Here is a 13428-nt window from a genome sequence, read left to right on the forward strand (position 1 = left end):
AGTTCACCTGGTGTTTCATCGTTGAATTATGAAAAATCTTTCAGAAAGTATATACATGTATAATTTTATGTATGTGAGATCATGTTATACATGCTTTTTAAAAATATGTGTTCTTTCATCTACCAGTATATGCTGTAGATCTTTTGAAATCAATATATGCAAATAAAACTCCATCATTTTGTTCAGATAATTCCACAAATATTTACTGAACACTAAGTTTTAGCTAAAACTGCCTTACACAGAGTAAATACAATAGGTATCCTTATTGAAAAGGCAGGGTATCCATCTCTTATTTCTTTGTGAATATGATCTGGGGGTGTTCTCTTTATAAGCTGACTTGGATTCTCTAAGAGGAACACTAACCAAAATTTGTAAACCAAGATTTACAAAAGGGCATCAGATTCTTAACGCCATGTTTTTAGGAATATTCTTTGCATTTCTAAGGAAGATTGTCAACTTAAATTCTGTTGGAGCCAAATTTTATCATTTTAGTCCCTTACTTGGTTTCTGAAAAAATATTTGATCTATGTGTCACTATGAGAGCAATTTATTCCTGCAAGTATGCAGTTTGAGAGTTTATTTCAAATAAGAAGCCTTAGTTTGATGATGCTATGAACATAGTATCCTCTTTCAAACAAAATGACTTTGAAAGATTATCAGATGTCCTACAAAATATTTTATATGTATCTTTCTCAGCCTCATATTAACCCTGGGAGATGTGTACTCTTTTTGCATTAAGGAAGTGAGACTGAGCAGATAAATAATGTGCGCCAAGTTACCTACTAGTAAGGACTGTAGATCATGACAAACTGTGCAAAACTCTCAGAGAGATGGGAATACCAGACCATGTTACCTGTCTCCTGAGAAACCTGTATGTGGGTCAAGGAGCAACAGTTAGAACCCTGTATGGAACAACTGATTGGTTCATGGTCAGGAGAGAAGTACAGCAGGGCTCTCTGCTGTCACCCTTTTGGTTTAAAGTGTATGCCGAGCACATCATGAGAAATGCCGGGCTGGATGAGGTATAAGCTGGAATCAAGATTGGCAGGAGAAACATCAACAACCTCAGATATGTGGATGACACCACTCTAATGACAGAAAGTGTAGAGAAACTAAAGAGCCTCTTGATGAGGGTAAAGGAGGCGAGTGAAAGAGCTGGCTTAAGACTAAAAACAAAAACAAAAACAAAAACTAAGATCATGGCATCCGGCCCTATTACTGCATGGCAAATAGAAGGGGTAAGGTGGAAGCAGTGGTAGATTTCCTCTTCTCAGGCTCCAAAATCACTGCAAATGGTGACTGCAACCATGAAATCAGAAGACAATTGCTTCTTGGCAGGAGAGCGATGACAAATCTAGACAGTGTGTTGAAAGGCAGAGACATTACTCTGCTGACAAAGGTCCATATAGTCAAGGCTATGGTCTTCCCCGTGGTTGCATACGATTGTGAGAGCTGGACCAGAAAGAAGGCAGAACACCAAAGAATTTGTGCCTTTGAACTGTGGTGCTGGAGAAGACTCCTGAAAGTCCCTTAAGACAGCAAGGAGATCAAACCAGTCAATCTTAAGGGAAATCAACCCTGAATACTCACTGAAAGGACTGATGCTGAAGTTGAAACTCCAGTATTTTGGTCATCTGATGTGAACAGATGACTCAACGGAAAAGCCCCTGATGCTGGGAAAGATCGAGGGCAGAAGGAGAAGAGGGCATCAGAGGATGAGAGGGCTGGACGGCATCACCGATGCAATGAACATGAACTTGGGCAAACTCCAGGAGACGGTGAGGGACAGGGAGGCCTGGCATGCTGCAGTCCATGGGGTTGCAAAGAGTAGAATACACCTGGGCGACTGAACAACAACAAAAACAAGGGTTGGGACAGTATTTGAACCTAAGCAATGTGTTGCATTAGACCGAGTCCTAACTGCTCTGCTACTAGTACAAGCCCCCGAAATGGCACCCCACTCCAGTATTCTTGCCTGGAGAACCCCACGGATGGAGGAGCCTGGTGGGCTGCAGTCCATGGGGTCGCAAAGAGTCAGACACGACTGAGCGACTTCACTTTCATTACCTAAAACTAAAAATAGCCAAGAACTAAAGACTTCTAAAAACAGATAATTCTGAGAATCAGTGAGAAAAAAAAAATTCTGAGCAAGAAAATAAGAAGTAGGAGGAGCTTCTGTGAGCTCCAAGTTAACAGGTACACACAAACAGAGGAGCAGCTGTGTTAATCACAGAGATCAACCCAGGAATGCCAGGTCTTGTGAAACATTCCAAAACCACCCATTTCAAGATTCTGAATTATTTCCAGAGGTAGAGCAGTAATAATATTGATGATCGCTAACCTTTAACTGAGCAGCTGGTATGTCTGAGATATGCTCTACATGGTTTACCAGTATTGCCTCATCTCCTCCTCAACAGCTATCCTAGGAAGTTTACTGATGGAGAGACTGGTCTCATAGAAAAGTGGGGAAGCTGCAAGATGAACCCAGGTGGTCTAATTCCAGAACTTGAGTTCCCAAGCATATGTTGCATCAAGGAAGGAACAGACTTAGTCCTCAGGATGCGGGAGGGGAGGTGCTTCAAAAGGGTAGTAAAGGGGCCCATAATACAGTGGGAAGAACAAGCGTTCTGAAGTCAGGAGACCTGTGTTTAAAACCTATATCCTATAAGCTATATTATTTGCAATTATCTTTAACCTCCCTGAACCCTGCCTGTATAATAGGGGTAATTATACCTGCCCTACCCTCCTCACCAGGTTGTGAAGATCAAATAAGGCTATGTGTGTGAAAGTACATTATAAACCTTAAAGCCCCTTATAAATATTGCCCCTCTAAAAACGAATGATTGTACACCACAAGACGAATATAGTATAAGGTAAAGAATATAGCAAAGCTTTGTTGAGTCAGTGGGCAGATGACCCCCAAAGTTTGTTTTCAGCTTCAAGCAGAGATCTTGCATGCAAAGCAGGGTTTTAAAAAACAACAACATTGAAGAGTATCAGTTTGAATGTTGATAAGTGTTTTATAAATAGCTGCATAATTAGCATGTACTTACTGCAAAAAGTATACATAATATTTTATTCCCTGTTGTAGGCTGTAATGAATCTGCTGCCTCTACATCCTAGGAGGTTTTCACTTACTTTCCCCATGATAATTTTAATACGTGGAACCATTATTAGCTGAATTAAGAATAAGTAAATGAGCAGTAAAAAAAAAAAAATACAGAAAAATTACAGGTGCCTGTGGTGAGTAAGATAATAACTAGGTAAAAATATATGAAATAATTATAGTGTTTGAGCAGCAGAGTCTGCATGAGGAAAATGACTCAATGGAATATTAAACCTGCTGTTGGCGGGGTAGAAAGGCTCTGTGGCCTTCACCTCTTCCGAGTTCCAGCCCAGATACCTTGTTGAAAGCAGATCCAGTCTGTCCTCGTCCATGATTTTGTGATGTCAAAGGAGTTGGTCTGATTCCATGAAGATTTAGTCATTCTAAAAGCCTGTGGGCCTGTAGACTAAGTACCCAATAAGTGAAATATTCTATTTTTTAAATATGCCAGAAGTTGGTATTTGTTGTAGACTTAACCTGGTGACATTGAATATAAAGTTATTTAGAATATATCTATGATTTGTATTTAATATCTCAACAAAATGGAATTAAAGGTAATTTAGATAGTTTTAAACAGCTTCCCTTTAAAGAGCTTCCCCTGTGGCTCAGTTGGTAAAGAATCCGCCTGCAGTGCAGGATACCTGGGTTCAATTCCTGGGTTGCGAAGATCCCTGGAGAAGAGAAAGGCTATCCACTCCAGTATTCTGGCCTGGAGAATTCCATGAACTGTATAGTCCATGGGGTCGCAAAGAGTCAGACACAGCTGAGTGACTTTCACTTGGGCTTCCCTCATAGCTCAGTCGGTAAAGAATCTGCCTCCAATGCAAGAGACCTTGATTCAATTCCTGGATTGGGAAGATCTGCTGGAGAAGGGTATAGGCTACCTAGCCCTTGTAGCTCATCTGGTGAAGAATCCACCTGCAGTGTGAGAGACCTGGGTTCAGTCCCTGGGTTGGGAAGATCCCCTGGAGAAAGGAAAGGCTACCCATTTCAGTATTCTGGCCTGGAGAATTCCATGGACTGTATAGTCCATGAGGTCACAAAGAATCAGATACAACTGAGCAACTTTCACTTTAAAGAGCTGTGGATTGGGGTGGGCGGGGGCGGGGAGAAGTATAAAGAAAATAGTATTATATGTAGTACTCCAAACAGTGTCATTGAAGAGTTTAAGGTCAACACTCGAGGCTTTTTATGTTTCATGTGCCCAGTCCTTTATTAGGAAATGCAGAGATTCACAATGAGTTTGAGACATGGTTCCTGCTCTTAAGGATTCTGTTTTTTGTATTTGTTTTCATTTTTTTCTTTTTGAAGTATAGTTAATTTAAATATTGTTTTAGTTTCAAGTGTAGAGCAAAGTGATTCATATATATATATATATCACTTTGCTCTACACTTGAAACTAAAACAATATTTAAATAAATAAATAAATAAATTTATGTATATATGCTTCCCTGGTGGTTCAGCTGGTAATGAATCTGCCTGCAGTGCAAGAGACTGCTACTCAATTCCTGGGTCAGGAAGATCCCTTGGAGAAGGGATAGGCTACCCACTCCAGTATTCTTGGGCTTACCTGGTGGCTCAGATGGTAAAGAATACGGCTTCAATGCAGCATGGCAGAACTCCATGGGCAGAGGAGCCTGATGGCCTGCAGTCCATAGGATCGCAAAGAGTTAGACACGACTGAAGCAACTTAGCACAGCATGTTTTATATACATATATTCTTTTTCAGATACTTTTCCATTATAGGTTATTAATAGATGTTGAATATACTTCCCTGTGCTACACAGTAGGTCTTATTTTATACACACACACACACACACACACACACACACACACATATACAGTCCATGGGGTCACAAAGAGTTGGACATGACTCAGCAACCAACACACACACACTACATATACACACACACACATATTAATCCCAAACTGCTAATTTTTCTCTCCCCACTCCTCTATCCCCTTTGGTAACCATAAGATTGTTTGCTATGTCTGTGGGTCTATTTCAATTTTGTATGTAAATCATTTGTATCTTGTTTTTAGATTCCACATGTAAGTGATAATATTTGACTTTCTCTGTCTCACTTACTTCATTTAATATAATCATCTGTAGGCCCATCCATGTTGCTGAAGGATTCTGATTTAATGCTCTTGGATGTGAAAGGTCTTATTACCATAATGAGAAACGTCAAGTTAGGATCTGAATCATCAGTAACTTTAACGTTTTTCTAAAGCAACAGGCATTGGACAAGAGAAGTGGTGAAAACTATAGCAGAGAGGGTCTATTCAGACCCTAGAGGTCCTGCCTTCCTGGTTCTCAGATCGTGAAGGCTGCAACCATTAAATCTTGGTCTTCTATACGTGCTTTGCCTTCTCTGAGGGCTTTAGGGGATAGGTTCTATATTTCAGATAGATTTTTCCATTATCCAACAAAATGCTAAGTCACCTAATTCTGCTGCATAATGTGTGTTGGGTAAAGAAAGAATAACATTAGACACACAATAACATAGAGAAGTCAGCAGAGTACTGGGAAGGGAGGTGAGAGAACTGAGTTCTCGGTCTAAGAATTCCATTGGTAAGTTTCAGAGCAATCACGTCACCTCACTCTGCATGTTTCTTTGCCTCTAAAATGGTGGAGTTGAAGGAGACAAAAATCCGAGGACTTTTACAACTCAGATTCTATGATTCTGTGAATCATCTGAAATCACCTTAGTAAATGAGTGATGCATTTGGCCACTTTGACTATTCTGGCCTTTTCTTAATTGTGTTGAAAGTAACAGTTCAGGGAATAATTCCAGAATCTCTTACAGACTTTAACCTAGCATGCTATGAGGTACGAGAATCAGATACCAGAACCATATTATCTTTCTGTGACTCTTTTCCCCATGAATTCGAGTAGCCATATTGCTTCTTACCAGAACCCAGCTGTCGTGATATTATGAGTCATGACCTTATTCTTATTCTATACATGTATTTCTTGATAATAAATCATTAGATTATCATGTATTTTATATTCTTTACTAATCTACTCTTGAAAGAGACATTAGCTAAGTATGTATTTTCAATAGTGTCCTTCATATGTTAAAAATGTGTGTAGTATGCATTAATAATCCTTTTAAACTGTTATTTGTGCCAGAGAAGACTCAGATCTTTATACCACATTGGACTTTCTCCATCAAATGGTTAACACATTATTACTCCAGCTTTAACCACAAAAAGTAATGGTTTTTGCAGCCTTTCTGATGTATGTGAATTTATGAACATACTATATTTGAAATGTTACTCTTGTTAGGGTGCATTTTTGACATCAAATTGAGACAAGGAGCCTGGTGAGATATTCTTTATTCTTTGATTACTATCTGAAAGGAATATAGTTTTCTCTCTCCACTTGTTTTTTGTAGGCGTTAAATAAAATCTAAAAATCAAATAAATGTTCTAAACACCTGGATAGATTGTCATGGAGATAAACAGAAGCCCCAGTACCTTACCTGTAACCATCTAATCAATTACATGTAAAGTCCTATCTGTGTACCCTGAGAATCTGGTTCAGCAGACTGTTGATGAATAGAATAGTATGTTGTCTGTGGAGGGGCCGAATCCTTGAGCACATACCAGGATTCAGCTATAAAATTGCTATTAACTCCCATTCCATCTTAGTAAATAAATACCTGAAAGAGGAAAGGTAAAACTTTGTGAAACAAATCAGTGCTTCCTTTTGTTTATTTCCAGAGGCAAACATATGTAACTTTCACAAGAAAAAAAGGGAAAGCCTCTTCCTGATCCCACTGGATTCAGTCAATTCTAGCTCCAGGAGGCTATGGAGTATATGTGAAGAGTGGCAGGCAGTCAGCCTGCCTTAGTATCAGGTTTCAGGATTGGACCAGCTGAGTCATCTCTAGAAAGCTAGGAATTCAACAAAAAATTAAGGAAGGGAGAGAGAGGGAAAAGAGAAGGAGAAATCTCTCCTGTTGGGATCTTTGCTTCCCAGATGCAATTACTCCTAATAATTTCATGAACCCACGCACTAGTGTGCCGTCACTATAGCCACTGTTTGGGTCATGGGGGTAGCGATAGTGGAAAGAGCCCTGTCTGGGTTTGTAAGCCCTGCCATTTACTCACTGCACAACCTTGGGCAGAAGTCCTCTCTGACCCTCAGTCTCCTCCTCTGTAAATATTTACCCTTCAGGTTTGTGGAGAGCATTACATGATCATGTAAGCACACTGAACATATTTCTTATAAGCTGTAATGCTCTACACACATTTGAAGTGTTAAACATGTTAATCCTTCCAGGTGTGTTCTTCTACCGTTTACTGTAGACAAAAGACAGATTACCCCAGCAAGAGAGAAGACAAGAATCTTTGCCTGACCCACCGAGACAATGACAATTTAGGCGTTCTACACTAAATCCCTCTAGGTTAGCCACAGGTGTGCAGCTGATGTTTCTGGATCCAGTACACAAGTGTTTGTGTTGCTTCCTTGATCCAAGTCAAGGTAACCTAAAAAGTTAGAATTATATCATCTTGCTATCATTTTGATATTTCAAACATTTCAGCCTCATACAAGTAGGAAAGAGTCTCTCTCTCTCTCTCTTATTGACTTGTAGATGAATGAATACATGGTTTTCAATCAGCCAAGAATTACCGATTTGGTACCCACCACGTGCCTGACTATACTACAAGGTACTCTAAAAAGTCTTAAAATGTAATGGCCAGCATTACGATTCTTTGGAAAGAAAAACTGAGTTATGTGTGCCTACAAGCAAGAGATCAAAGGGTTAATCAGAAAAGAAATAATTTTCACATAAAGTGATCTTTCTTCCCTGTTTTATTGTAAGCTCAAAGAGAATTGTAGCAATACAGGTTGAGCAATTTTCTTTTTTTGTGAATCCCGTGCTCAATTTATGAAAGCCATTTTGCAACCCATTTACATGCAGTAAACCTTTGCTTTAAGATTCTGTCATTTGCCTTGATCATTATTTATAGTCTCTTTAGAAAAGGCCCTTGACTGGTTTAGCTCCCAAATACAGCACTGCCATGGGACAGTTTTATATAGTGTCTTTTAAGTCATGGTTGTAAGCTAGGACATGCTCAGTCTTGCAGCCAGGTGTGAGGCATGGCGATACTGGGACTAAACTAGTTGGAATTAGGAGTCTTGGATTTAAAACCAGTCTTGGATTTAAAACTCACAATGTAATCTTGGTCGTTCACACTCCTTTACTGTCAGTTTGCTAACTTGTAGAAAAAGAACAATGTCTTTCATCACAAGACTATAAAGTAGGGCTTAACTGAGGTACTCTGTCTGCAAGTGTCAGTTAAAAAGAGGAAATTGTTTTATGAATGAATTGTCTATAATATGAACTACTATAAATCACTGAAACGGGAATGGTATGTCTAATCTAAAATCTTTCTTGATCACATATTCTGTTCTTCCTACTGTAATCCACAGAATGTAAACTGAGAGCAAGGACCTTCACCAGACACACAGAGTAGCCACTCTATCAAGTATCTGTTGTATTAATGGGTAAAATTTCCATGTATGCATCACTGTGCTAGGCATGGTTCAGAATATAAGAAGAAGAATGTATTAGCCTAGCCTCAAAGAGTTTATAGTTAGGATGACTAGCCATTAATGCATGAAAAGCCAATGTGAATTAAATTATGGTTCTAAACAAGAGAAGAAAGGATACATAAAAAGTGTGTCTGAGTCCCTCTCCAGAAGACGGATATAGCAGGAAGGTTTCCTCATCTTAACCCTCAGTGAGTTTATCATCTTCAGCCTCACTTAACTTCCCGTATACTTTTTACATCAGTCACAGTTCCAGAAGGACCAGATACCCACTTGTAAGGGTTTAACTGAAGTGCATATAATGAGGGATTATAGAGATGTGTCCAGAATTGTGGGAGCTAAAGAGAGTTGATTAGGCCCAACAGCAGGAAGCGTTACCACCCACAGAGGTGAAGGCAGTGCAAAGGGCAGGCACAGAATATGATGAGACCCAAAGCTAGGCGCGACAAGAATCCTTATCAACACACAAATCCAAGTAGAGCCGTGCAAGTCTAATTCTTTGGGCTACTATCAAGGCAAAGTCTGCTGGGTTTGTATGCATTTGGTCCAGAACTTTTAGGCAGGTGGGGCTTTTCTTGAGGGCCTAAGGAAGAAATTCCATCAGTCCAAAAGGCCTTCTTGGAGCTGGGATCTGTCATTCTACCTTTGCTCGTAGCACAGTGAAATGGCTAAATATTCTTCCTTGACTCCTTGGTACTTACCATGCACAGCCTTCACAAGGTACAGAACAAGAGAAAATGGATTATGCCCTCAACAACAAGAGGCGAGTCATCCGCCTGGTTTTGCAGTGGGCTGCCATGTATGGTGACATCCTACAAGAGGATGACGTGGCCATGGCTTTCCTGGAGGTATGTGGGGATCACCCCTTCCAAGAGTGTGTCTTTGTCCTACAATACAGGGACCACCCACAGGCATGGCAGCTTCCCTAGAGAGAGTGTAAGCGCAAATTCTAGACTTTGCTAACATGTTCATTCATCAGAAAGGTACTATCAGAAAAGTATAAAGAAAAGCATCATCCATTATCCTGCCAGTCTAATTCAGCAACTGGTAGTAGCATTCTGATGTATTTTCATTTAGTTGCTTTCTTTGTTATATTTTCTGTAGTTATAATCAACATAGTACCCATCATTTCACAGGATGCCTTTTCTACTTTATGTAAGGATTTTTCTATGTCAGTAGAGTCTTTCTAATAAAATTTTCTAATGGCCTTTGAGTAGCGATGCCACAGATATATTTATTTCTTCCCATATTGTTGAATATATCATTTCCATTTTTACCTTCCTAGAAGAGCAGTGTAATGAACATTTTTGTACAAATAGGTCTATTTTTGGTTCTATTCCTAGAAGTGGGATTACTAGATCAAATGGTGATGTTTTTGAGTACAGTGGAGCAGATAACTTTATTAAAGAATTCTTAGGTCCATGAAGTGGTTCTGAAGGGCCGTGATGTACTTTGTAAACACTGATTTAAGCTGAACTTCCTTTTCCTTCCCATGACTCCAGCCCACGTTACAACTGTGACCTGAGCATGTAATCCTTAACGATTCACTCTGTCCTCAGAAACTGAGATGAGGATCTTACTTCTGTGCAGGCAAAAGGCAACAAACAGTCTGTTTGTTTAAGAATGAATTATCCAAAGGAAACATCCCCACTCACTCCTTTTTAGCCATATCATTTGGCAGGCAGAGAAATGAGGCTGGGAGGAAAGGTGGATGATGAGAGTCCCTCAAGACTATGGAATAAAACATTTTGAAGATGTAGAGGAATAATAGCCACTTGGGTCATTGGGTTATGGCTTCTACCCATTGCTTCGAGTAAAGGACCATTTTGCAGATGAGTCAGAATGATGGTGATGCTGCTGCTGCCACAGCTCTCGGCTTCTCCTGGGGAGCCCACTGCCCCTGCACAAAGCAGGGCACGGATACTGCTGCTCAGTGGGTGGAACCATCCCAGACATCAGTGAAGAGTCCTGAGTTAGTGACATAAACTCCACAAAACTTCGGTGCAGTGCTGAAAACCATGGCTGTACTTTTACCACCAACAGTTAACCACAACTAGTAGTAAATATTAAATAAACAACAAATACTAAAATAATTTTCAAAATAAATATTAAAATTCCCCTGAAAAAAATATTGAGGTGAAAGAAGTGCTCTTAAAGACTATAAAATAACCCAGTCCAGAACACTGCATTGCTTTGCCTTCTGTATAAATATCATATAAACACTTCATTTGCTATTTAAATTTTTTAAATTTGTTTATTGTGGTAGAACACAGCAATCATAAAACTTTCTATTTTAATCATTCTTAAGTGTACAATTCAGTGGCATTAATTATACTCACAATGGAACGCATGCATCACTACCAGTTTCCAAAATTTTTTTCTCACTTGCCATGTTGAATTTAGACATGCTGTAACATTTTCTTATTTGTCCCTAGTCCATGAAACCATGGTCTAGAGATGCTAGTGAGGCAGATGACATAGGGACATGTCTTTGTTGCTCTTTGCAGAATTACGTACCTTTTGCAGTTCTTGTTAAAAGCCTGTGACCTTTGCCAATTACAGGAGTTTTATGTGTCTGTATCAGATGATGCCCGGATGCTTGCCACCCTCAAGGAGCAACTGCCTGAGCTGGAGAAGATTGTCAAGCAAATGTAAGGAAGGGCTTGGCTTTGGGGTGAGCTTTCACCAAGTAAGTGTCTGCTGACTCTCAATCACATCATCATCCAAAAAGTCCTTTGTCCCCACAAAGGGTGAAAGCTGATTTGAGTGGTGTGGGCCTCAGGCAAGGGGGTGCAGTCAGGCCAGGTGAACAAAAGGGTGGAGATTCTGCTCAGCTGCCTTCTGCACCGGACAGCTGCCCAGAGAAAGCCTGGGGAGGCAGAGATCCTCCTTGGACATCTGACTCAATAAACCTGGGTCCCTTTGGTTCAAGGCAGGGAATCCAACACCACAGTGGTCAGTGGCATTTAAGCAAAGTTTGAAGAGTTTACTTACCTGGGAAATTCAGGTTATGCTGCCAAAGCTGTTAGTGTCCTCTAAGTGGAAACACAGGTTTGCACATGCTGTCCTTTGAGCCACTGATTAAATACTGGCTACTAGATAGACTTTGAGAGTGAGCAATCCCAGCTTTTAGCCTCACTTAGACCAGGGATCTGCCTGGGACAAAAGCTGATCTCTTAGCTGTCCTCTCTGTACTTTGGCCTCTTGGTATTAAAATAAGGAGGCTCATATTGCCTCCTGAAGGGATGCTGTGATTTCATTTCTAACACAAGATTAAAGTTATATACAAATGAAGCAATTTAATAGTACCAACAGTATTAAATAATGTGCTTTCTCTGTTTCTCGTAGTTCAGAAGATGCAAAGGCTCCACAAAAGAAGGTCAGTGGCAATGGATCAAGATTCTCTAATTGTGCCCTGTAGACTGACAGTTCTCCAGAAATATAACATCACAATATGTGACAGTGATGTCTCTGTAAATACAAAATATGTTTTCTTTATTTCTTGACTCTGCTTCTCAGACATGTGTCCTCTGAGTTGCAGATGTTCATCTGTCATCCTCCCCTTATGGCAGCTACTATTGGTATTATTTTTACAGCACAAAGTTCTTTTGCAACAGTTCAACACAGGTGATGAGAGAGCCCAGAAGCGCCAGCCTATCCGTGGCTCTGATGAAGGTGAGATTTCTTTTCCAGCATGTCTAGATTATTTAAAGTCAGAATGAAATCTTCCCTCTGGGCATCACCCCTTGGGCCCACAGAATAGCTTTTCTTGGCTCTCTGTGCACTCCAGATGGTTTGCTTGGAGATGCCTTTGGCATTCCAATTATTTTTGTCCTTGAACTTGGTACCTGGAGCCAAGGTGCTTGTCCACACTTCTCTGATTTTACCTCTACCCCACTGCCACCTTTCCTTGAAGGAGAGAAAGATTATCTCAGGGGCCAGTTGTCAAGGTGGCTGGAAGGTGGTTGGTGTTTTGCAGATGCCTTTCAGAGGTGGCAGAGAAGGCAACGGCACCCCACTCCAGTACTCTTGCCTGGAAAATCCCGTGGACGGAGGGGCCTGGTGGGTGGTAGTCCATGGGGTTGCTAGGAGTCGGACACGACTGAACCGATTTAGCAGCTCAGAGGTGGAGCACGAGGGTCAGCTGCTCACCTGCCAAGCAGGGCTCCCACCCAGGAAGAGTGCCCCCAGCCCTGAACACTACCTTGTTAGTGCCCATCGGGGAGGCCCAGATGCCAGCTGCTATTGTTTGCTTGGTTAAGATTTCTTCAAAGAGTCACAGCCAAAATAAAATGATCATGATGAAATCTTCATCTTCAGCCACAGACGAATGTTGTAATTTAGGGGTGCCCCAAACTCAAGAATTTCAGGAGGTGGAATTACTTCCGGGACTTGTGTGTTCGGAGCTGAATGAGTGGATACCACATGCAGATCTACTGAACTGAACACCATCCAAGCCATGTGCCCAGGCCCCAGAGGACACACACCAGTGGACAAGTGAGCAGGAATCTTAGCAAATGTCCATGACCCCAGGCAGAAGCACTCCTGTTCGCAAGAGTGTTAATGCTGACTCACCACCACTGAACCAGGCAGTGTGAATCTAGTGATCTGCCTACCACACAACGCTCTGTATTGTGAAAAAGAAACACTCACAGACAACGGCAGACCCTGAAAACTTGCCTAAACATGCCTCTCATTCTTTTCCCATGCCCTGTGTGTGGGTTTTTCACAACTATCTGTTGTGGTTTTTGTAACT

The 13428-nt window shown here is 40.8% G+C and overlaps 1 protein-coding gene across 4 annotated transcripts in view; it reads left to right on the plus strand.

Annotated features, from left to right (window-relative positions):
• Positions 1 to 13428, plus strand: part of RAPGEF4 (Rap guanine nucleotide exchange factor 4) — a 331531-nt gene that overhangs the window by 283195 nt on the left and 34908 nt on the right. For all 4 annotated transcript variants that reach the window (XM_040229358.1, XM_040229357.1, XM_040229359.1 and 1 more), the window contains 4 exons: positions 9370 to 9520; positions 11235 to 11323; positions 12021 to 12051; positions 12269 to 12347. In XM_040229358.1, the coding sequence (XP_040085292.1) occupies positions 9370 to 9520; positions 11235 to 11323; positions 12021 to 12051; positions 12269 to 12347 (350 nt within the window). The remainder of the gene's footprint in view (positions 1 to 9369; positions 9521 to 11234; positions 11324 to 12020; positions 12052 to 12268; positions 12348 to 13428) is intronic.

Source organism: Oryx dammah, unplaced genomic scaffold (assembly GCF_014754425.2).
Source record: "Oryx dammah isolate SB20612 unplaced genomic scaffold, SCBI_Odam_1.1 HiC_scaffold_27, whole genome shotgun sequence".
Lineage (NCBI taxonomy): Eukaryota > Metazoa > Chordata > Mammalia > Artiodactyla > Bovidae > Oryx > Oryx dammah.